Genomic DNA, 25,797 nt, shown 5'->3' with positions numbered 1-25,797 from the left:
GATTGGCCTCTGCCCGTCTTTCATTAGTGTCTATATACGAATCATACTCAACAATGTGTTGACTGGTTATAGAGCTCTGACCCTCCAAAGTATTTCCCTATAATTCTTGGAGATGTTATAACTTAAAAAAATGAAAGTAACTGAATGTCGGACACTGACATTTCACGTCAAAGTCGTGTCCGACACTACATCGATGCCAGAAGTTACATTCAAAAATTTCATCTTTCTCAAACTGTTAATGGTGCCGACGTGTCAGCGTTTGATGTATATGTCAATGTTTCAGTAGTTGACATGTGTCTGACATCGGATACGTCTTCAATCTCGTGCTAGTAAAAGGTGAAATAATTAGAATGAAAAGGAAATGTGGTGATTTTTCTTACAGGAAAAAGAGCTTTCCAGAAATCCAAGTTAACTTTTGGGGCCTCAGCAACCCTAGTAGCCCATGAGATTAACATCATGAGAGAACCAGCAGCTAAGGACAAAGTGGAAGTAAGCCAAGGGTAAGGAAAAGCATTCAAAACTTTCTTGTTGTATATGTTGAAAACAACATTCAAAGCCCACCAAGTAGCAAAATACAATTCAATCTTAAGCTTTTGAGCTGCTTTTTCACTAGGAAGTTCAATGTTAATCTCTAGTGGCCTTGATCTATCAGCCTCATAAGCTTGACACTCTTTCACATTCTTTCTTTTGGGTTTTGTTAGCAATGCAAAATTCTCATTAAATGAAAGGTAGAGAGGTTTCTTTGAAGAGAGTAAAGGGAGAGCCATGTTTTGTTCAACATTTTGAATGGTTGGTAGAATTGAAAATTGAGACCTTGTAAGTGGAAATTTTGAGCTTGTGGAATTAGAGCTGGTGAGTGAAGATGTACTTGTGCATTTGATTGAAGAGTCATGATTCTTGATTTATTTGAATGTTGTGTAGTGTGAAAAAATAAATGAATGAACACTAAGTTGGTAAAATTGATGTGTTTGTGTCTTTCTGTTTCCCTTAATTACGGGTCTTACAATTATCACAATATTCTATAACATACAAATCTGAAAGATTATTATTTTCATCTTTTCTTTTATCAAACACATATATTGGATCCAAAGACTTTTTTCTTCTTTGAAAGTAAAACTCTCTTTCATTGTTCATCACACTTGAGCATGCCCAAACCTAATGCCTGCCAGATTCTTGTGCTCTGAAATGAAATTTTTGTACCAAAATGCTGACCCTCTTGAGGTTCTATTGAGAGTGGCAAAGTCCACATGATGAAGTCCGAACCTTATACTATATCCATGATTCCATTCAAAGTTGTCTAGAAGAGACCAAACAAAGTACCCTCTCACGTCTGCTCCTTTTCTGCACACAAAAGTAACTTGCTTATTTTTGTACTACACAAACCAAAACAGTTGATGATTGTGATTTGTGTGGCTTCTTTGCTAAGAAACCTAAGTTGGGAACATTTTTTAAAAATAAAAAATTGACCTAACAACATAAAGTTAAAAATGGAAGGCGATTTGGTATTGATGATTCATGAATTTTATTTTGTAAAAAGAATTATTTTCTAATATTAAGGGATGAATTTCATATTTTTTTTTTTGGTTTAAATTTTGATTAACAACCTCTTTTCTATTTTTAGTCAATTAATCTAGTGGCCAAAATTTCATCTTATAACTAAGAAGAGAATTTGAGATTCGAACTCTAATCCCCGACACTTCATATTGTAACTGAAGTATGCTAAAGCATGACAACAACCTCTTTTTTCTAGTAATGGATAGGTATGCCAATACCTTATTGCTGTTGCTAGAGAATCCAAGTAACTACTCAAGTACTCCACTCTTTTGACATCGTTCAATTCATCTTCACTGGTGTAAGAACTCTCACTAGTCCCAAATCCTATGCAAGACAAATAAAACAACATATTTAAGGGCATGACATCAATAACGGAAGGGAAATGTTAACAAGTGCCTCCGGGACACTGATTAAGGGTCTTAAGTGGTAATTTTTTATAAAAGTTTGTGTAATCAGTGCATTGAAAATTATAAACTTTGACTTTTTAAAAGAATAGTTTCTTAATTTAGCATGCTTAAAGAGTGCTCCGGGGGCACTCGTTAACAAGACCCATAACGGAATTGCAACATATTTAAATAAACTAAGGTTTATTGTTACTTACCATTTTCTGTGATGAACATTGGAATGTTGTGGTACCTATCCTTTATGTAAGTCACTATATTTTCCATTCCTTGTGGATGTACATAAAACCAAGCAAGCGCAGTCTACAAGCATTATTTGACACCTTATAATTATATGTAACCCACAATACACAGTTAAAAACAATGTTTAAAAAATAGTATTAAATCGGCCGGTTCAACCATTTGAACTTGAAATTGACCGGTTTGCTGGTTGGTTTGATCTCATTTGTATCTTAGTCTAGTTGAACTGGTGAACGTAGTTGGTTCTTTTTTTGTTTACATTTTTATTTACTTTATTTAAACATAGTTGAATCAATTGAAACAAGTTAACCATGATTTGATAGTCTCATTAATTCAATATCGGGTCCGTTTTTTTAATAAAAAATATGTTAAAAGCTATGAAATATAATACCGGTTCTCCAATACTCATGCCATTCATTTGTGCAGATGTTAGAGCAAAACCCTCTGTCTTTGAAGACCCTTTTCCTTGTTCACATGTAGAGAAGATGCAGTCTTTTACATAATAACTTGTATAGTGATTTATTCCAATGAAATCTAATCCATTCTTGAATTTTTCTGTATCATATTTGGAAAATACTAGGAGCTCAGGTCCTAGTATTTCATGCATTTCTGCTGGATACTTTCCTAGTATAATTGGGTCCAAAAACCTGCATTTCTCCATAGTGGACTCGGTCACAAGCTTAGCTATAAAATTTTGGGATGCCATAAAAAATAACTCATCAAATTAACAAAAAATAAAGTAAGCATTTACCAATTCATGTAAAATGATTGAGCTCTCTCAGCTGCTAACTTGTCTTCTGTAGAGTTGCTAAATGGTTCATACCATATAGCATTCATAGCAATTCCAATTTTTCCTCCCTGATTTTTCTGATATTTGAGCAGTACATTAATTAATATATAAAATGGATCAAGATTCCTTAGAGCGACTTATGAAAGATCAAATTTAATATAGTTAAGAGACCTATTTACAATAAAAAAGATCGCCCAATTTTAAAAGGTTAAATCGAGGGCCACTCTAGCTTAACCCTTGGACCGACCCTGATTATGCGCATCTCCAATACTCACCTGGTACTTGGTTCTGTACACATCAACAGCAGCCAGATGTGATAAGATGATATTAGAGGCAGCAATGAAAGGCTCTCTCTCAGAATTCCCATGGCTACAATTGCCAAATGAACTTGAGCAACGAGATGGTGGATACAAACCTGTTCTATATCCACAAATAACTGCAACATTGGGTTCATTAAATGTCACCCAATATTTCACTCTGTCTCCAAAGTACTTGAAGCATATATCTGCATAATACCTAAAATCTTCCCTGAAAATATAAATGTACGTAACATTAGTTATGTCATGATTCTCAATTTGTGTTGATAGGGTACATATGTACTTACTGAATTTCATGACTTAGCCAACTTTTATATCTCTCCTCAAGTTCTTGAGGAATGTCATAATGTGTTATTGTGACAAAAGGTTCAATTCCTGAAATCAATTACAAGTTGAAAGAATGGAAATTATTCACTTTTAAATCAGTGCAAATTTTTTTTATACAAAATTTAGATAGGACTTTGCATAGTCGTTGGATCCGAGCGTATTTAATATGAATCAGATCTAACGTCATGCAAATTAAATGACCTTTATCGACAAGTGCGTCAATTAGCTTGTTATAGTAATTGATGCCAGCTTTGTTCACCTTTCCAAATCTACCTTCTGGAAAAATTTCAAAGGAAAAGTTAGACAATGAAATTTAATTTGATCTGTAAAGTTATATTTTTGTTATTAAAATAAATACGTACTTGGTAGAATTCTGGCCCATGATAATGAAAATCGATAACTGTTGACTCCAGTATGTTCCATTAGGTCCACATCTTCCTGTTTTTCAATTTAAATAACAAAAATAATAATTAGCTTTCATGATTGAAAATGAAATATTAATCATACATTTTGATGCTGATGAATTGTATAAATAAAAAAGTACTCCCTCCGGTCTCAAATATAAGAAAAAATTCCTTTTTTAGATTCATTGAATAATTAATGTATCTGCTTTACAATGTAGACTAGACACATTAACTACTCAATGAACCTAAAAAATGAATATTTTCTTATATTTGAGACCGGAGGAAGTATGCATTTCCTGACAAAAAAAAAAGGTATGCATTTGTAAAAAAAATGTAACAAATAAAAGTTTTTCAAATAAAAAAAAAGTAAAAGTTATATAATATATTAAGTTGACTCTGAAACAGTATTATATTTTCATTTTGGATTTAACTCAAACTTAGAATATCAACTTTCAGAATGATGGAGTTTTTCATAAACTTACTTCAGATTTTATCTCTATTCTATGTGGCACTAGCTTTATCTCTATTCTATGTGGCACTAGCTTTTTTCAATATATTATATTAAATGATAATTTTGAAACATTTAATAATCATACTTCTCTAATAGGGAAACAAATAAGGTAGAAAAATAATTTCTTTATAATTTCTTTATATAAAAAAAAAGGTAGAAAAATCATTTGCAATCATAGATGTGGGGTATTTTTAGTAACATATTCATATCCGTGCTAATTACTAATTACAGGACAGGTACATATTGAGTCATAACACCGTCCATTTTCATCTTTAAATTTTCTGGGCCACCACCCTGCCTGCCTAAGGTTCCCGGCACTGACTCAACATTTTCAATCTACAAAAAGAAAATACTATTGAATAAAGTAAACGTTAACATGTGCCATAAGATAATATGTGTCTTTAGACATAGGTTTGATATTAAAGATGAAAATTATGTATTGAAAATTGTGTTGATATATTTGTGAAATCCTTGACGTCTGCCTTTAAAGTAATATTAGCCCTTTAAATTAAATATCTCTTGAGGCCATTTATATCATATGATTATAACAAGTTAATCATTTAAATTTTTTATCCAACTTTATTAACATGTGTTTATGTAACCTTTAACATTGAGATGGTCGGTCCAAAAGTGTTTATAACACCAAACATAATTATCTAACAAATTATTTTCTTATTGTTTACGATTTTAAACCTAATTTTACAGATAAATATTGTATCAATAACATTATAGATCAAGTAATCGATCAATTTTGTTTCAAATCATAAAGATTAAATAATACACCTCTCAACCTTAATTTTGAGAGTGGTAAATTCAGACCTGTCAACTTGGCATTGAAAATACATATAATCACTTTTTAACTGATTAAGGATGCTTTTTCTACAAAATAATTAAGGGTGTGTTGATTTATAAATAATTAATGCAATTAAAAATTTGATAGGTATCCTATACTTTAGAAGGAGGTGGTATTATAGACTACATGACTTGGTATTTTTTTTTATTCAAAAGAATGTCAACATTTACATTAAATCTACACAATCATTTCTCAATACAAACGACCATGGATATATTAAAGGCTAAAGGGTACTTTTCCCCCCCTAACTTTCAAAACGTTGCGATTTTGGCCCCCCATGTATGAAAACCACAATTTTGGCCCCCTATGTTTTAGACCCATTGCGATTTTGGTCCTTTTTACCAATGTTGAATGGTCAATGCCCATGTGGCATGCCACATGGGTAATTATTAAATTAAAAAAAAAATAAAAAAAGCCACTTAATAATTTTTTAATTAAATAAATAAAAAATCTAATTAAAAATATTTTAAAAATCAGGAAAATTGAAAAATTAATAAAAAAATTGAAAAAAAATTCTGGAAAAATGAAAAATTAATAAAAAAATCTGGAAAATTGAAAAATTAATAAAAATGAAAAAAATTGAAAAAATACGGAAATTTTTTTAAAAATTCTGGAAAAATAAATAAAAATAAAAAATGATTAAAAAATAAAATAATCTAATAAAATGAAAAATTCTGAAAAAAATAAAAAAGATTAAAAAATTCTGAAAATATTAAAAAATTCTGGAAAAATGAAAAATTAATTAAAAAATTAAAAAAATATTAAAAAATTTGGAAATTTTCGAAAAAATTAAAAATATTAATCATTTTTAAAAAAATTAAAATTTTGAAATTAATTTCGAAATTTTCATTAGTATATATGTCGACTTAGGTTTTTTCAGTGTATTTATGTGTATTTATAAACCGAATTTAGGTTTTGTGTGTATTTTTTGAAATTTCGAAATTTTCATTAGTATTTTTTCCGGGAATTTTTGTGTATTTATAAACCGGAAATTTTTGTGTATTATTTTTTTTTAAACAGAAAGGGTGGGAAAAGAACCACCCTTAATATATTAAAGAGAAAAAAGATAAGAATTACAAAAAAAGATGGAGGGGATTAAACCAATACCCCATCAATTGACAAATCTAAAGTAGGGAAGCCCTAGTTTGTTTCTAGTAAAATTCTCTCTAATACTATGATGAATATCATTAAACCAGACCAAGTTTCCCAAAGACAGCCCTAAGTTTGGTAACTTATCTGCACAATGATTCCCCTCCCTAAGTTTAATTAAAAAATTTCATTAAAATTTTGAAAATTTCATTTTTCCAGAATTTTTCATTATTTTTCATTTTATTAGATTATTTTATTTTTTTAATCATTTTTTATTTTTATTAATTTTTCCAGAATTTTTAAATTTTTTTCCGTATTTTTTCAATTTTTTCATTTTTATTAATTTTTCAATTTTCCAGATTTTTTTATTAATTTTTCATTTTTCCAAAATTTTTTAATATTTTCAGAATTTTTTTTCAATTTTTTTATTAATTTTTCAATTTTCCTGATTTTTTAAATATTTTTAATTAGATTTTTTATTTATTTAATTAAAAAATTATTAAGTGGCTTTTTTTATTTTTTTTAATTTAATAATTACCCATGTGGCATGCCACATGGGCATTGACCAGTCAAAATTAGTAAAAAGGACCAAAATCGCAATGGGGCTAAAACATAGGGGGTCAAAATTGTGGTTTTCATACATGGGGGCCAAAATCGCAACATTTTGAAAGTTAGGGGGGGAAAAGTACCCTTTAGCCTATATTAAAGGCGTGAAAGAGTCAAATTAATGACTGCACAGAATCTGATTTCTTATAGTTATAGTTCAGTTTAAAGTTTTCTCACCTCAAATTAAAACCCGTCTTGTATCACATCAAATTATAATTTAAATTAAGTCCTTTCAATTAAAGCAGTACAAAGGTATCTCTCAAACTTTCTTTTAAAGTCTTACTCTCTATTGTACCAGCACTACCAATCTCTGAATGATACTCGTTCAGTCCTCAATTATAAGCATCTATTAACAAAAATTGATAGTATATGTTATGGTTATGTGTGAAAAAAAACATTAACTATATATATTAATTTAAAAGGGGGCATATATTTTGATTCCCTTTTTTCTCTTTCTTAATTGGTGCTTATACTAATGGACGAATAGAGTACAATATTATATAAATATAAAATAGAGAGTACAATATTATATAAATATAAGATAGCTGAAAGATGTTGTTTTTTACAATAATAATAATAATAATAATAATATAATTATGTAAATTATAAAAGGTGTGAAAAAAGGTGAATACATATAAAGAGAAAATTTAAAACAATTGTGATAGTTGTAAATAAGAAAATAAGCAATAGGTAAGGTATATGGTGTCACCTATTAGTGTCAAAAAGAAGAAAAAAAAAATGGTGGAACTTATTCTTCATTGAGCAATGATATTCTAACAACCAAAAATCAACAACTTTTGTGACAACCACCAATTTTCAAAGGAAAAGTAGATAGTGACACGGAAACCAACGCAATAGAGAGAGAAAGTAAAAAGATAATGTGAGTATGATAGATAAAGTTGTCACATAGGTTGTCACAAAATGGTTGTTAGAATATCATTTCTCTTCTTCATTTTCCATCTGAATCTTTTCTTATAATGACAAGGGAACCAACTTAGACACAAATTAGACACCTGATAACGATGGTAATGATCAACAGCAACATCCCCGTTAGTTCCATCCAATATTGTTCCTGAAAGCAACTGCATGTGAGAGTCAAGTGATATATATATGTATGTATGTATGTATGTATGTATGGGGCTGTTAACTTGCACCCACCTAAAAACACTAAGGTGCAAGTTAACAAGCTGCACCTACTAGTTATTTACCAAAACACCTATGTTTTTCTATAATAAACAAATATTATTTATGATATTTACAAAAATGTCCTTTTAATTAAAATAAAGTTTAATAGAGACAAAAGGGTGTTTTAGTAAAGTACAAGTAGGTGCAGCTTGTTAACTTGCACCTTAGTGTTTTTAGGTGGGTACAAGTTAACAGCCCCCACTGTTAACTTGCACCCACCTAAAAACACGAAGGTGCAAGTTAACAAGCTGCACCTACTAGTTATTTACCAAAACACTCATGTTTTTCTATTATAAACAAATATTATTTGTGCTATTTACAAAAATGTCCTTTTAATTAAAATAAAGTTTAACAGAGACAAAAGGGTGTTTTAGTAAAGTACAAGTAGGTGTAGCTTGTTAACTTGCACCTTAGTGTTTTTAGGTGGGTGCAAGTTAACAGCGCTATATATATATATATATATATATATATATATATATATATATATATATATGGGGCTGTTAACTTGCACCCACCTACAAACACTAAGGTGCAAGTTAACAAGCTGCACCTACTAGTTATTTACCAAAACACCCATGTTTTTCTATTATAAACAAATATTATTTATGCTATTTACAAAAATGTCCCTTTAATTAAAATAAAGTTTAATAGAGACAAAATTGTGTTTTAGTAAAGTACAAGTAGGTGCAGCTTGTTAACTTGCACCTTAGTGTTTTTAGGTGGGTGCAAGTTAACAGCCCCCATTGTTAACTTGCACCCACCTAAAAACACTAAGGTGCAAGTTAACAAGCTGCACCTACTAGTTATTTACCAAAACACCCATGTTTTTCTATTATAAACAAATATTATTTATGCTATTTACAAAAATGTCCTTTTAATTAAAATAAAGTTTAATAGAGACAAAATGGTATTTTAGTAAAGTACAAGTAGGTGCAGCTTGTTAACTTGCACCTTAGTGTTTTTAGGTGGGTGCAAGTTAACAGCCCCCATATATATATATATATATATATATATATATATATATATATATATATATATATATTCAAGAGTTAAATAATTTTTTGCTCCCTATAAATATAGGGAATTTCATTTTTAATTCTTACAAAAAAAAGTGACATGTTTTGGTTCCTATAAAAAATTTCAACACATAATTTTAGTCTTTGTTAAATTAAAATTTGTTTAATTATACTTAAACTTTTAAAGTTTAAAATGATTTTTCTACAGGCATGTTAAGAACATTAAAAAAACTTAAAAACAATAGAATTTTTTAACATGTAATGAATTAAATATAAAAAAAATAAACGTCAAAATTTTAAGATAAAAGTAATAAAAAATTGGATCTAAAAATTAAATTTTGAGCTATATTTGTGGAGGGACCTTTTATAATGTTCTAAACAGTATAAAAAATTGTTCAAAAATTTAAAAGTTTTACCATAATTAAACAAATTTTAAATTAACAATGACTAAAACTACGTACATGCTAAAAATTTCTTTAGGGACCAAAACATTTTACTTTTTTTTTTATAAGAATTAAAAACGAAATTGACTATATTTATAGGAATCAAAAACTTATTTAACTCTATACATAGTGAGGAAGTATAAGGAACGTTTTCAATCGGACATTGAATATAAATTTTATAATCCAAACCTGTTTTATGAGTGAACACATCCCAGTTATTTAGTCCCTTACCATCACTCAAGAATGCTCCTTCAAACTGCAAAATAAACAATTAGGCAATGTACAAATTACACATTTATATAAAAGAATAAAAAAAAAATCTTAATTGGACATAATGGTCATATATTCTAGTGAGGAATGAGTGAATTATCTCTTTCTTCTTCAAACTTTACGACATGACAAATTAATCTCTAAAAATAAAGATTGTCAATCAATTTAATTCATCCACCAATAAAATCATTCAATTTTAATTATAAAATAGATACCAATGGAAGTCCTAATCAAATTTCTAGAAACATGATACCAACTCCCAACTTAGCATATCTTAAACAACATGCGAACTCACCTATTACAACTTAGATAAAAGAGAGATTTGAATTGTTTGAAAACTTTAAATTTTTCATTCCATAAAATTAAAATATCGAATTATTCAAACTCTGTAATTTTGAGTATCAAAATTCCCTCGATGAGAAAAGTTTGATGGCTAAAATAACCTGGTAGGAAGAAGATGCAGTTCCAAAGAGGTAGTTACGTGGAAATGGAGATGAACTTAAATTATTTTCTAAGGACAAAAAACCACACGATCCCATGAAAATTGAGAAGAGAAAGCTTAGTACAAAGAGGGCATGAAGAAGTTGGAATGGAAGCTCCATATATGTTGTGTGTGTTTGTGTTTGAGTGAGTGATCAATTCAAGACATTATATATGATTGAGTGGTCAAGATATTTTGCAAGTTGCATGGACCGTTGATAGCGAGCTGACACTGACCACAATCATTGGCCTTTCCCTATTTGGAGGATACATTGATTTTTCCTGGTTGGTTACATGAGGATGTATTGCTTTATACACGTTTCGTTTTTTTATTGGGGGTAGATTGAATATGATTCATTGAATTGAAAATGAATGGATTCATTGAATTGAAAAGTTACAACCTTAAACTTATATTTCAACCCAAGTAATTAAACAGAAGTGAGTTACATATAATTGATTGTTAACTTAATCTAATTAACAACTAGTTTTTTTATTTTATTTTTATCAAAGTATTAAAATATAAAAGACAGAAGATGCCTGAACCAATAGAACAGAGTCATATAGTGGAAAATTTACGAAAAGAGAATCCAAATCTATCCCTAGCAAGGAAAGGTAAAGAGGTGGCTTAATCCACCATTGTACAAAAAAGCTAGACAAATTATGACCATTCATGACCATTGACCATAACAACTGCTACAATATTACCCTCTCTATGAAAGATTGTACAAAAGTATTGATATTCCTGACTATTCTAATGCAATTGAACCAACTATTTCGTAGCTGCCAAGACAACTTTGGAGGAACCCTTTTGGGCATCGGTCCTCATTCCGGCTGAATTAAAGCTAGCAGGCTTCACTTTGTTTACATGTTTCTTATTCTTTTTCTCTGCCTTAGTGCTCTCAGATAGATTTGGATAGTGCTGCTCAAAGTCTGATACGATGGCTTCAACACAGTCCTTTTCCACCTCAGGTCCCTCTTGTGAGAGTTAACTTAAAATCAGGTTATGGAGAAATTGTGGCACGTTTGCAGGGCAATGTGGCACGATTGGATGTTTCAGTTCTGAAGCAAGTCACTGGAAAAAATGTGGCACGATGGGATCGCAACGTGGCACGATGGTGCACTGGAGGCGAAAAACAGAAATGTATTTTTCAGTGCAGATTTGTTCCAAATTTTAAGCGATACTTTTACTATAAATATAGACCTTGTATCGGAGTAAACCTGGAGATAGAGGGGGCTGAAAACAAGGGTTTAGAAGGCAACACAAAAACTTGGGTTTGTATAGAGTTTGCTCTTGGCAACAAACACTAGGGTTGGGGTTCATTCACGTTGGGAAACACTATTAGGATTGAGTCTCTTGGTCACGGGAAGAGATTGAGGCTTTGGGTAGAATTAGGCGGGAGACTTATTCTTGTAACCCATTGATATCTCTTTTGTAAAGTTACTCATCATTATAGTGGAACAGAGGGCTGCTCTCTCCCCAGACTAGGTCAGTTTTGGACCGAATTGGGTAAACAAATTTCGTGTGTTCTCTCTTTCTTTCTCTCGCTGTTTTTCTACTTTTGGCTTGTGTTTATAACTTCCATACACTTTGTTTGGTTGCTTGATTATTTTTGCTCCACGCATCAAGTTTTTATTGGTGTGTTTTTTGCAACGAATTCACAACACCTCTTCTACTTCATCCTCCAAAAATTTGGAAAGAATCTACACACTCTTAAGGGCTGCAGCATTATGTTAACAATATAGAGATTCAAATAGAATAGGAGGCGGTAAGGTCAGTTTTCAATAATATGAATTAAATGACACGACTCTTCAAAATAAGGATTATAGTAGAATATACTATAAACTTAAAAAAAGGACTTTACTAACTAACTAACTTAGAAACGTAAAGGGGTCAATATCATAAACTCAATAATTTATTATCTAACAGTTTTCCTCAAACTTATGATTAGGGGCGTTCAACTAAATAACTTAAACCGATCCAAAATAAAACTGTAAACCGATTCAAAGAAACCGAAAACCACAAAAAAAATCTGAATATTTTTTAATGTGTTTGGATGTTGATTCGTACAAAATACTCAGATCGGATTTCGGACCACTTTTTAAAAACCGAACCAAATCGGCAAAATTATGTTTTAATACTTATTATTTTATTAGTAATATATGTTGCATTAATCAGAGGAACCAATAGAGAGAAGTATAATCAAAGAGAGGAACCAAGAAAAAAGAAATTCAACTCTTCCTTCAATAAGAATTTGTCTCAGACATTTGTGAGCAGTACGGAGCCAGGAATAAATTTTTGAGGGAGCCATTTCTTCAATGTATATATATTATTTCTCAAAATAATTATGCATAAAAATTTGTAGGTACAACAGTGGTACATAGTATTGGATTTTACTTCACTAACCCTGGTTCAACACTTACATTGTGCAATTTTCTTTTCTTATACCTGGTTCAACACTTACATTGTGCAATTTTCTTTTCTTATAGTATTTTTTAACATTGTGCAATTTTCTTATAGTATTTTTAGTTAAAAAAAAAAATACAGTTGAAAAGCAAAAATGGGCACAACAAGGATTGAACCCAAGTTAAAAAAACACTTACATGTTGAATCTTGGGGACATATATATAGATGATTATATCATCAACATAAACAAATAAAGGATCACGGAAGCACCATAACCAAGGGTGAAAATACAGTAATCATTTTTATTTTTAGATTGAGAAAATTTTGCAGAACCACTAGCATACTATGCTAGTTAGTCTAAGGCCATTTAATGACTTATTCAGCTTGCATACTAAGCCATGTGCCTCAGGTTTAAAACCCAAAGGTAGATCCCGATAAATGTCATTATCAAGTTGTAACAAATGACATTGTTTTGCAGCGAAACTTTTGCTGCAACAATAACACTCTTGAGAGTATTGAGCTTGGATACAGGATACTCTTATTTGTTATAACCTTTTACAATCAAACGTGACTTGAAACGACCCATTGACTAATCAAGTTAATGCTTAACCTCATACATTTGGAGGAACCTTTGTATTATGATCTAATGATTTATATCAGAATGAATTCTAGTATGTTGTTTATGTAATCTCTATTCTTAATGCTTTTTATCATTTGGCCTCTATTAAATTGATTTACGATTCAAAATTTGAAACGAGAGTGGAATTTTCGAATGCTTGTGATTAAATATTATTGCCTTCATAGTCTAATAAATCCATACTTAAGGGCTATCTTAAGGTTAAAGGTTTAATCACAAAGAGATTAGGATTATACATTGTTGTAAATTGGTAACGACGTATGTTATACCCTAATTTTGGACCTAAAAATATTTTCTCAAGATGTTTTCTATCTCTGATATGTGTCTTTGGACCTTTGAAAGATTTCCTATTTGTTACTGTTTACTCTGATATTTTACGCTGCTGTATTTGCATATTTCTACTGTCTATGTCTGAAAATCTTTTCAACTGTGTATTTGTCCATGTTTTCTTGCATTTCAAGTCATCCAAAACATCTTTCTTGCATTTCAAGTCATTTGAATTGGTCTCTGATCGATTGCATATTTCTCTGCATTTTATTTCAATATTGTTTACAAAATTCATGAAAAAGGGTATTTTAGTCATTTCCTACATTCAAATTCATCTTAGTCCTTGAAAATTGTTTGTGTCTTTTCATTTGATTTGCATAAGTCCTTGTTTCACTCTCATGTTAAAATCCATTTCAAAAAAAATTACATTTGAAATCATTTTGAGTCGGTTTAGCCCCTAGGGGCATTTTAGTCATTTCCTATGTTAAAATTTCTTTCAATCTTTGAAAAGTTGTCCCTAAGTCCTTTCAATTGGTTTGAATGAATTTTTGTTTAATTCCATGTTAAAATCCATTTCAAAAATCACATTTGAAGTCTTTAAGTCAGTTTAGCCCCTAGGGGCATTTTGGTCATTTCCTGTGTTAAAATTCTTTTTAATTCCTAATTGTCTCTGAGTCTTTTAATTTGCTTGTATAAACTCTTGCTTTATTTCCCTGTTAAAAAACCGTTTTAAAAATTGCATTTGAGTCATTTTGAGTCATTTTAGTCCCTAAGGGCATTTTGGTCATTTCACATAAAATTTTGACAGAGAGAGGTTACTTTAAAGTACCTCATTTAGTAGTTGGTTCATTTTAGTCCGTTTTGTTATTTTTAATCGTTTTACTTTACGTTAATTTTCAAATTACTTTTTTTAATGCAACTTTAGTTAATTTTGCATTTTAGTCCTCAAGTTGTCAAAATTGCATTTTAGTTCATTTTTTGTCCAAGAAGTTAGTTACGCCACATGTCCTACTCCTGTTGGTCCAAAAATTCACACATCACCTATATAATGGGTCCCATGGGTCAAAAGAGTCAACATTAATCATTTTTCGCAAATACACAAAAATCACAAAAAAAAAAAAAAAAAATTTCTTTCCCTCTTTCTTCTCTCAAAGCCGCACCATCATCACCATTTCCTCCACCACAACAAACTTTTTCCACCACCTCAAACCACCATAACAAACTCTTTCCACCACAATCTTTATCTCTAACTAACTTCTTCCATCACAATCTTCATCTCTAACCTCTCTCCAACCACCACAATCTTCTTCATCCACCATTAAAATTCACCACAAAACCTCCATAACCACCACAACCTTCATCTCTAACAAACTACAACCACCACAATTAACCTCAAACCTCCACAAATCCATTACCAAATTCAAGGATTCATCCAAAAACATTCATCAACACAAACCTTCAATTCCACAAAAATCACATCCATGAACAACAATCTTCAATCAATTCCATTGTGACCGAATTCAACAACGACGAACCAGAATCGGACGGAAGAAAGGAATGCAATCGAAGCAAAGGGAGAGGAAAAACAGCACCTAATCCGAATACATAAGTAGAATCCGGAGCCATTCAAAGCTTCGTCAAGCATCACGGTATTGATTGTGTTTTGGATGTTTCCGGGTTCATATTCGAAAAGAGGATAACGATCCGGTTTTAAAAAGTGTAAAAAAAATCGAATCGGAGCTCGCCGGAATCCGGAAGTGTCGCCGGAGTTATGAATTTTCCGGCGAACCTTTGAAGATTCCGGCGAGTGTGTTGAACTTTCCGGTGACATTCATGAGGTTGAAGATGAACATTTAAGAGAGAGAAGAGAGAATTTATGCATGATTTGGCTTTAGAGAGAGAAAGTTGGTGTTGTGTTGTTGCTTCACGTGAATAAGCTTCAAGTAGTTACTACTTGTTGTGTTGTTTTATCCTATGCATGCATGACCACATTCATTCCATGTTCCTTTGCCTTCTTGATCGTTGGATCAAGGATTGATCCAATTGGATCAATCCTACGGTCCCTGATGCTTTCTGTTTGGATGTGGATCTTGTGTGTTTGGGCCTGGACTTTTGTTACTACTTTCTCCTTATTTTCTTGCTATATGCACACTGTTTCTTGCTATATACACCTTTGCATGCCTAAAATCTCTTTGAAAAATTCTAAGAAAATTCCTATAATTTTTCTAGTATATTTTGATCAATTTTGATATATTGCATGTCAAGATTGATCAAGAAATACTAGAAAATTATTTTGCCTTGGTTTAATGCTTTTTCTTTTATTTTTTGTTGAAAAATCTTGATGAAAAGCTTGTAAAATTTGGTGAGTTCTTTTTGCGTTTGTGTTGATTGATTTAGGTTTGTTGCATGTGAATTTTTGTATGCTGAAATTTGTTAGGAAAATATACTTGTAGGATTTGTTGTGATTTTGTGTTGTTTTGTCCAAATTTTATGAAGTTTTTTGCACTTTCTAATTCCAATCTTTTGGCTCATAATGATTGTGTTTTGTTGCATGATCTTGGAGTGTTGTTTGATGCTTGATAATTAGTGTTTGGGGCTGTTTTGAATATGTGATAATTGGTTACTTACATAGCAAGTTACTTGATGTTTAAATGTGTGAATTAATGCAAAATAGGCTTAATATCATACCATAGTTTCTTGACTTGTAATTTTCTCATAACTCTCACATTGGGGCTGAACCTAGACCCTTTGAAAAATGCCAAAATGAAGAGTTATGAATCTCTTGCATTTGCCTTGGAATTTTGGTGTTTTATTAAGTGCATTTTTGCTACTTTTTCTTGCATTTTTACCATGTTTTATGCTTTATTTCCTTGCCAATTTTTCTACTATCCTATGCCTATTATTACTAACCATTTGTTCATTGTTTCATACATCATGAGCATTCCATACTTCATCTCCTCCTTCACTTTACTTCTTGCACTTTAAATTTTACCAAAAGTTAGAATGTAAAAAACTTAGGATTTTTTGTACTTTATTTTTATGCAATTTTAATTTCTTGCAAGACCATAGAATGTAAACTAGGGCATGATGTAAAGGACAATGGACTCTAATGATGTACACCGACATAAGCACCGACACATGCACACACATCACATAGATATTTTTAGATGTATGCTTAGGTTATGCATGTTTAGATGTATGTTTAGGATTTACACTTAGAAAAATCAATTTTCCAAAAAACTTGAACAACATCACTTGAAAACCTTTTCCAAAAAGTATAGGAGTCAAAACTCCTTTGCATTTTCTCTTTATTTTCTTAATCAAATTTCAATGAAAATTAATCATACTTTGACTTTCTTTTGCAAAATAACTAATTCAACCTCACAATTTCACAATCTTATGCTCATGAAGCCTCTCAATCTCCATTCTTTCAAATTCCATTTTCAAACTTAAAATCAACCAACAAAAAACAAAAACATTTTTTGGAAGAGAACTACGGTGGATTTGATCCCTTAAAAGGGTACGTAGGCAAGGAATCAAAATTCCTTCAATTCAAATAAAATAAAAACTAAAACACTTTCTTCTCCCTCCAATCCTTCACTTAGTAAACTCTTAGGTGTAAATATCACTTTTCAAATAGCATTTAAAAATAAAGCGCGCACGTAGAAAGTAAATACGGTTCCTATAGGATACTATAGTCGTTATGGGTGCCTAACACCTTTCCGTAGCGAAAACAACTCCCGGACCTCGATTCTCAAGGGTTTTGCTTATTTTTTCCCTTCCCAAGAAAAAATGAGATATCAACGGTTAAAAAGGTTCAAACGTAATTAATGTTTGACACCCGAAAACCAAGATAAAACAACGTAAGAATTAATTCAGTGTGTAGAGTTACAATTCTTAATGCTTTTTATCATTTGGCCTCTATTAAATTGATTTACGATTCAAAATTTGAAACGAGAGTGGAATTTTCGAATGCTTGTGATTAAATATTATTGCCTTCATAGTCTAATAAATCCATACTTAAGGGCTATCTTAAGGTTAAAGGTTTAATCACAAAGAGATTAGGATTATACATTGTTGTAAATTGGTAACGACGTAAGAATTAATTCAGTGTGTAGAGGTGTGTTTGTTTCAAGTTATATTTGTTGATTCCAGGGAATAAAATGATAGAAATGTATATGCCTATGTTTGTTATAAGTTTACTAAATTTTATTCCCGGGTATAAAATGTTCCTGGGAATAGAAAAAATTTCCCAAAGAAAATGGTGGGAATAAAGTTCCCATGGAGATGGGAATAAATCTATACGTAGTTGCCTATTATAAACCCTATTTTTATGGCTCCTAGGAATATTATAAAGTTAACCAAACATCTTTTTTTTAAATACCTTGGAATAAAATTCTCATCTTTATATTCCAAAGAATGTTATTCCTAGGAATAAATTTGGTAAACTTGAAACAAACACACGTTTCCAAGTTATATTCATCGCTGACACTTTTATTCTAAATAATTTACAATCAAACTTTAGTTGCTAAATAAATTGCTTTCATAATCAAATCAAAACTTTTGTTCAATTAAGTTACAAATAAGGTTCGACAATAAACATGATCCTTGAGTTCAACACTCATTCTTACCATTTTAACTTTACTACTTACACGATTATGTACACTTGCAAAAATTACCATCACTAACGGTGAAATTGAAGGTTGTGCATAAACTTCTGCAGAAATAGGGTCAGAGCTAGAGAATGCAGGAAGTGCTGCAGGTGCTATGCTTGAGAAGATCCAATAATAGCTTGATGAGCCTCTAATTTATGCTTGAGAAGAAAAATATGTAAATCTTGAATGATCATCCACAAATAAAAGTCAAGAAAAATGTCTTACACCATAAGTAGGGTGTCATAAGGCTCCCAATCGCAAATGTCACAATGTAAAATAATAATAAAGGAAGAATCAAATATGTGATTATGAGATGGAAAAGAAAAATGACAGATTTTTCAAGAGGACAAATTTGACATGGAGAAGAAGCAAAACCTTTCTACTAAGTAAAGGAAATTTTATTGCTTAAAAGTTTGAGAATTTTGTCAAATACTCACCAAATAGAATTTGCCATAAAATGAACCTAATAGAAAATTGTTAGCTAATAAAACACAAAGTGATAACAAATTCATGTCAAGTTGAGGAATTCATAAAACATTATGCTGGAACATATCATTCTTATTCAGAGCAGTCCATTCTTCATTACACTCTAACATTTACTTTTATCACATTCTTTTTAATGGTTAAAAATCATATAGATTCAACCAAATTATGTGGGTCTATATACATATTGCGGACCCATATAAATTTTAATCTGACGAAAGAGAATGTGTTGATAAAATTATTGTTTTTTGTTATATGAAACCAATTGAAAACTCATATTTTTTATACATAAAAACGAGATTACAAACCATTACGATGGCTTCAAAGAAAATTCCTATTGACAACATAATACACTCTAATTCACATCATAATACACTCTCTATTTAACATCATAGTCCTCCTAATCATAGCATACCCTTAGAGCTCCAACTGTGAGTCATCGTTCCCATGCTTTCGATAAAAGCTTCAAAACCGCAACCTTAATTCTGTTTAGCCTGCTCTTTCAAAAAATCAACAGAAATTGTGTTAATTAATTGCATCCCTCACGTAATGTTTCAATCTCAAACAAGATATTAAACACACACACACACATAAAAAGAACATTCCCAAAGTATAAACTAGGCCAAATACCTCCCTGGGTCCTTTAAGTTTCACGTTTGTAACATATTGGTCCTTTAAGTTTCAAAGGTTACAAATAGGTCCTTTAAGTTTCTAAGGTTTCAGATAGGTCTTTAAGTTTCGAGTTGGTTTCAGATAGGTCCTTTCTATCAACCTCCGTCAAGGACCTATCTGAAACCTTAGAAACTTAAAGGACCTATCTGTTACAAATGTGAAACTTAAAGGACCTAGGGAGGTATTTGGCCTATAAACTATAAAGATCAAGTACATACTTTAGTAGGAAATGAGAATTCACCTGTGAATATATGAAGGTGCCAAGAATTGCAATAGCTGCTCCAAGAGCATTGATGGGTTGAAGTGGTGTGTGAAAGATAATGATGGAAGAGACTATTACAGAAATTCTCTTCATTGTATTTCCTATGCTAAATGTCAAGGGAGAAATCTGATCAAGAGACATGTATGACACTTGATTATATAAATGGTAGAACACACTTTGTGCAACCACCCACCTGTTAACATAAAAAAAAAATCCCAAATTATTATTAATTAAAGCGTTTCCGAAGAAATTTGAACTAGTATATCACTTTAGAAAATCAAACTTTTATCATTGAACTAACACATAAATTCGTAGAGTTTTGTGCTTACCAAACAAAATTCGGACCAATTTGAGACACAGCTGTTTGCCAACCAGCAGCCCAAACTTTAGGACCCTCCACAGCAATAGCAAAAGGTGTGAGAATTAGAAGAGATAACATTGAAAGACAAGCATAATAGTTCATTCCACTAACACTCATCCCATTCATTCCTTTCTTTGAGAATATATTCCTGAATACAAATGCCAAATTTGATATCATAGCTCCCATAAATCCTGAAACAAGAATTGATCCATTTAGAGCATTGATATTGTACTTTATATTTATGTGAATAATTGTTTGTTATGTTGTTCTTACCAATCATATTGAAATTGAGTTCTGTCATAGCAGCTAGTGCGCAACCACCAATTATTGGCAACAATGAGAGGTAAACTGGCATAGCGAATGCTTCTCCAAGCATGAATCTTGATACTAGCACACTGAAAGCCGGTTCTCCACTCTTGATGATGTGAGTGAATGAAACTGCTACTTTGGACATACTCACAGTTGCAGCAACATGCCCAATTGTGTGTGCCACAGCTACCTGCATACCCAATTTTGAAATTTCTTAGGTGAGCACTAAAAATAACACCGGACATTACACTGACACATTGATATCAGTCACTGGACATAGAAACCAGACACTATACTGACACATAGATACCTGTAATAATTTAAGTAATAAACTAATTGAATGTAACTACATTTCTCAGTGTCGGACATTAGACACTTTTTCAACCTGAAGTGTCGGTACTGTTGAAAAGTGGCATCGGATACGACACTGATACATACACTGATAATAATTTAGAAATGAAAGTAATTGAATGTAACTACATGCATCGGTGTCAGACACTAAATGTGTCTTATGCCAGTGCTAGTGAAAGTGAAAACAATTAGAATGAAAAGAAAATGGGGTGATTTTTCTTACAGGAAAAAGGGCTTTCCAGAAATCCAAGTTAACTTTAGGGGCCTCAGCAACCCTAGTAGCCCATGAGATTAACATAATGAGAGAACCAGCAGCTAAGGATAAAGTGGAAGTGAGCCAAGGGTAAGGAAAAGCATTCAAAACTTTCTTGTTGTATATGTTGAAAACAACATTCAAAGCCCACCAAGTAGCAAAATACAACCCAATCTTGAGCTTTTGAGCTGCTCCTTCACTAGGAAGTTCAATGTTAATCTCTAGTGGCCTTGATCTATCAGCCTCATAAGCTTGACATTCTGTCACATTCTTTCTTTTGGGTTTTGTTAGCAATGCAAAATTTTGAGTGGATGAAAGATAGAGAGGTTTCTTGGAAGAAAGTAGAGAGAGACCCATGTTTTGTTCAACATTTTGAATGGTTGGTAGAATTGAAAATTGAGACCTTGGAAGTGATGATGTACTTGTGCACTTGATTGAAGAGATCATGATTCTTGATTTGTTTGAATGTTGTGTAGTGTGACAAAATAAATGAATGAACACTAAGTTGGTAAAATTGATGTGTTTGTGTCTTTCTGTTTTGTTCTAAGTTGTTGATGGAATGGTTTGAACCTTAGGACATTATATATATATATATATATATATATATATATATATATATATATATATATATATATATATATATATAGGTGGAACGTGGATTCACATGTTTTGTCACAACTCACAACTAACCGCATAGGAGAAATGAGAACTAAAAATCTTATTACTACAAGACAAATTTTCTCCTCAAACTATTATGCTAAATTGAATTTTCAACAATGACAATAATCACACATCAATTCTTGCTCTTGATAACTTGATAGTGCAATTCAATTATGTATAAGTTGATTTTATTGTGCCCAAGTTTACATTTTTGTTTGGTTTAGGGTAGAAAGTAAAAATTAATAAATAAAAGATAGTGGAAAAAAAATTAGGAGAGGATAAACTCTATCTCAAATAGGGATTTTGAAGAAAAATAAGACAATATTACATGTAAAATGCGCCACATAATATTGTTAACAACCATTTTAATGTCCTCGTGGGCTTAGGTTAGTTGGTAAGGACAATGCATAATATATGCAAGGTCCAAGGTTCGAACCCTGGTCACCACAAAAAAACAACCAATTTAAGGATGTTGGAAAAAAAAAAAGATTGCCTTGTACAATGTTGCGAAAAAGATATTTGTGAGACACAAATAAGGGATTGTACTTGTGTGACATGATATTGACCAATTTAAGTGTGACACGTGACAATACAATATTTTTAAATATAAAAATATGTGAAAGAGAGAGATTATTTAAATTGACTTTTGTGTGACAATTGGATTGACCAATGTCAATCATTCCCACCTTAATGGTACATAAGTGGAGTCCGACACATAAGATGTGTTCTCTTTTTTCAATCGAATTTTTTTCATACACATGAGTTTGGGAATTGAAAAACTATAACAATCAAATCTCTTACCACTTGATTTTTTTTTTTCTTTTTTACAATTGGACAAATCCATTGTTGTTATTTTAGCCTTTTTTTTTTACATGTTATAGAAGTTTAATAATTATCATTAGTTTGTCTAAAGAATTTTGTCATTAGTTTTGTACACATCGAATTTTAACGGCAGAAATTAAATGGCTCATTTTGTGTTTTCTTCTTTTGCTTTTTTAATATATCTTGAACCCCACAAGAATTGTCTCTTCCTCCATGATTGAATTCGTACACCAATAATTCTGCATAACATGCAGCTACCGTTCATTCTACACCGCTAATTGATCTTCTTGCATGAAAACGACAAACCTCAATAGTTACAACGACTGAGGAATGGAAGAAAAATCTCAACGATCGAGAAAGACAGAGACACCACCGGTTGGTGTTTTCACATGACAACATATGCATGTTGAGCACAATCAACACATGACCATCGATGTTATCATTCCCAATGTCAAATAAATTCACTCCAAATTTTTCTCGTGCTATAATTCTCCTTTGATTCTCGGATGTCACTAGAGATCCATTAGTCCATATGATTTATATCAATATAAGCATGGACTAGTTTAGGTGTTCTACGTATTTAAAAATCATTCAAAATTCTAACATTGATCAATGATATCTCTAAGAAATAGATGTTTATAATTCTCATTTGTTTATACGATTGAAACAATGATTTGATTTATGTCGGTTCAACAAAAGAAAAAGAAGAGAAAAAGAAAAGTATGTGCGGTTAGTTTTAAACCATACAAATCATATTTCCATGTTATAAGCATGTAAAAACGAAGAGGGTTGTAACCTTTTAATTTTGAAAGACGGCATTATCGTCGTTGAAGTTTCAAACTATTTTTCAAGTATGGTTCCACAATAGACCACTTATCAAAGTAGTTCACCATAAAATTTGCTTTAATTTTCACATGGGGAATGATTTTTTATTTATTTATATGATGTTTTATTTACTATAAGAAATTTTGTTTTATGTAAACAAATATAAATATTGTCTAATCAAAATTCATAATTAAAAATAATAAAAAGTAAGTATGTACAAATAATCAATTATTGTATTAAGATATTTTCGTGATAAAGTTCAATTAACTCGTCTAATCAAAACTTTTGCAAGTGGGAAGCAAGTTGGAAATTGGAAATGCACAAGAAAGGGCCATTTGAGTTTAGTTTGTGAACTCATTCAGACCGTTCAGAACAACGAGTGGACCTTCTAGCTCATGCATAGTTTGGGTCCTTTGGGAAGATTCACATCGGTACAAGTATGCATAAGGACACGGATTTGGTGTTGTAGCATATGCACACAACTGTTAAAATGATCATGACCGTTTAATTCTGATCGGACTACTCAGATACTTTACACCACCCTGCGGTACAGCAGGAAATCTGCTTCCTATATATAATTGTCCCCCATGGGCATGGTACTTGAATGGCATTTCACCATCAGAAAGGTTTTCCTTTTTTATTTTGGACCAATAGATTTGTCAAACTATTACTAACATCTTTTTTTTTTGTCAGACAGTCTAGTGGCTAGAATTCACCTTGTAAAGTGAATAAGTGGGGTGTCTGGGGTTCGAACCCCAGCCCCTGCATATAATAATGCATTGTCCTACCAACTGAGCTATACTCACGAGACTTACTAACATCTTAATTAGTATTAATCTAATAAAGTGGTACTCTTCCTATCTCAAATGCAGACAAAAATTGATTCTAACAAAAATGAATTTACTTAGTTTAAAGGTTGGACAAAATAACACTACCAAAAAAAAAGGTTGGATAAAATAAATCAATTTAGTTAACTCAACATTAGACATGTCAACGGGGCGGGGGCGGGTTTTGACATACCCATCCCCGCCCCCGTTTCACGGTACCCAGCCCCGCCTCCAAACCCTGTGGGGCTAGAAACTTTACCCCCAGACCTGCCCCCAACGGGGACAGGGTTTCCCGGCCCCGTGCCCCACCCCCACCCGCGAGTGTAACAAAAAAAAAATACAGTAAGCTTGAAAGAAACATTTTATCTATTCTGAAATAGTATTTACTAACGACACAAATTGAATATACTTACCAAACAGTAGCAAGCAGCAAGATTCTTATAACCAATACCTCCAAAGTAAACTATATGTTCAAGACAACAAAACATAGACATGAACATCACATAATGCAAAGAAACTTTAAATTAAGGCTAGCATGTACATGAAGGGGAAAAGCTTAACAGCAGGAGAAAATTGTAGCACTAACAAAGGGAAAAGATATGATACACAAACACTACACGCTACATATAATCAAAATGTCACAAATTATACTATAGTATGTGCATGTTATTATGTAAGAAAATTTAGCAGCATATGAAATGAACAAATAGAGGAGGGATCAAGTTACTCTAAGAGTAACTTTAAGCAGAGTTACTTCGCTCAAAACTCATTATAAGGTAATAAGGGTAATAAGGCAAATTCCCATATACGGGTGCGGGGCAGGGGTGGGTGTGAGTATCCCCCGACCCCGCCCCCGGCCCCACATTAAAACTCTGGGGTTTCCCCGCACCCGGACCAAGATAATTCGGCTTTTCCCCGTTAAAATCGAGGGCGGGGGCGGGTGGGACCCGACGGGCGCGGGTTGTATTGCCATGTATACTCAACATTTGCTTATATTTAAGATCGGATGGAGTAATATACTAGTAATAACCTAAAGTTGGATTGCATTCATCGGCGCAGAGGACGTCCCCCGAACATTTAAATATTACACTTATAACTTTTTTTTGCTCCTTTAAATCCCGTGGATGTATAGTTATGCACCATAGTATCTTAATCCGGCCAAACCAACATGTATACCAATATTATTATTATTATTTTTGCAAAAGAGACCTTGATGGTCAACTTTACACCCAAACAAACTGCACTTCTTTGCAGCACATTGTCATCCCCATTAACCGTTCATACAATCCCTGAGTTTCCAAAGTAGCCTCTTTTTTATGAAAGACCAACGATGGAAACACATTGTTGTAAAAGGAAGAGGAGGAGATCGGATAGAATGTGAGATGATGGTGTGAGAAACAGTGAAGATTTGAAGCCTATTTAAAGGGGAAAATTATGCATGGACTGTATCTACATTTAATCTTGGGTTAAAAAACGTGTTTCAAAGGGTTTTACCAGCCATTAATACCTTTGAAACGTGTTTT

General features: G+C 31.9%; 2 protein-coding genes across 4 annotated transcripts; both read right to left on the bottom strand.

Moving 5' to 3' along the window:
* Nucleotides 1–950: 950 nt before the first annotated feature.
* LOC146944543 (beta-glucosidase 47-like) lies at nt 951–10,623 on the bottom strand. 3 transcript variants are annotated; one of them, XM_085742910.1, is made up of 12 exons: nt 10,450–10,623; nt 9,926–9,992; nt 8,106–8,164; nt 3,992–4,067; nt 3,831–3,905; nt 3,590–3,677; nt 3,261–3,513; nt 2,947–3,062; nt 2,587–2,842; nt 2,156–2,258; nt 1,773–1,878; nt 951–1,341 (listed from the first exon to the last, which is right to left on the bottom strand). In XM_085742910.1, exons 1-12 carry the CDS (start codon nt 10,606–10,608, stop codon nt 1,134–1,136), a joined length of 1,566 nt encoding a protein of 521 aa, XP_085599036.1. In that variant the 5' UTR covers nt 10,609–10,623; the 3' UTR covers nt 951–1,133. The 3 variants fall into 3 exon arrangements, with proteins under 3 accessions (XP_085599036.1, XP_085599037.1, XP_085599038.1); XM_085742911.1 differs by having other exon boundaries at nt 8,106–8,174; nt 10,450–10,608; XM_085742912.1 differs by lacking the exons at nt 9,926–9,992; nt 10,450–10,623 and adding an exon at nt 7,376–7,438 and having other exon boundaries at nt 8,106–8,158.
* An 8,574-nt stretch (nt 10,624–19,197) lies between these two features.
* On the bottom strand, nt 19,198–21,701 carry LOC146944542 (glucose-6-phosphate/phosphate translocator 2, chloroplastic-like). Its single transcript, XM_085742915.1, has 5 exons — nt 21,111–21,701; nt 20,501–20,726; nt 20,196–20,418; nt 19,846–20,059; nt 19,198–19,426 (listed from the first exon to the last, which is right to left on the bottom strand). The coding sequence occupies exons 1-5, from the start codon at nt 21,585–21,587 to the stop codon at nt 19,412–19,414; spliced, it is 1,155 nt and encodes a 384-aa protein (XP_085599041.1). The 5' UTR covers nt 21,588–21,701; the 3' UTR covers nt 19,198–19,411.
* Nucleotides 21,702–25,797: the final 4,096 nt, after the last annotated feature.

This window comes from Medicago sativa, chromosome 2 (assembly GCF_051527215.1).
Source record: "Medicago sativa cultivar Bolivia chromosome 2, Bolivia_mono, whole genome shotgun sequence".
NCBI classification, from domain to species: domain Eukaryota; kingdom Viridiplantae; phylum Streptophyta; class Magnoliopsida; order Fabales; family Fabaceae; genus Medicago; species Medicago sativa.
The sequence above is the reverse complement of the archived record's forward strand: the minus strand, read 5'-3'. Positions and strand labels throughout refer to the sequence as shown.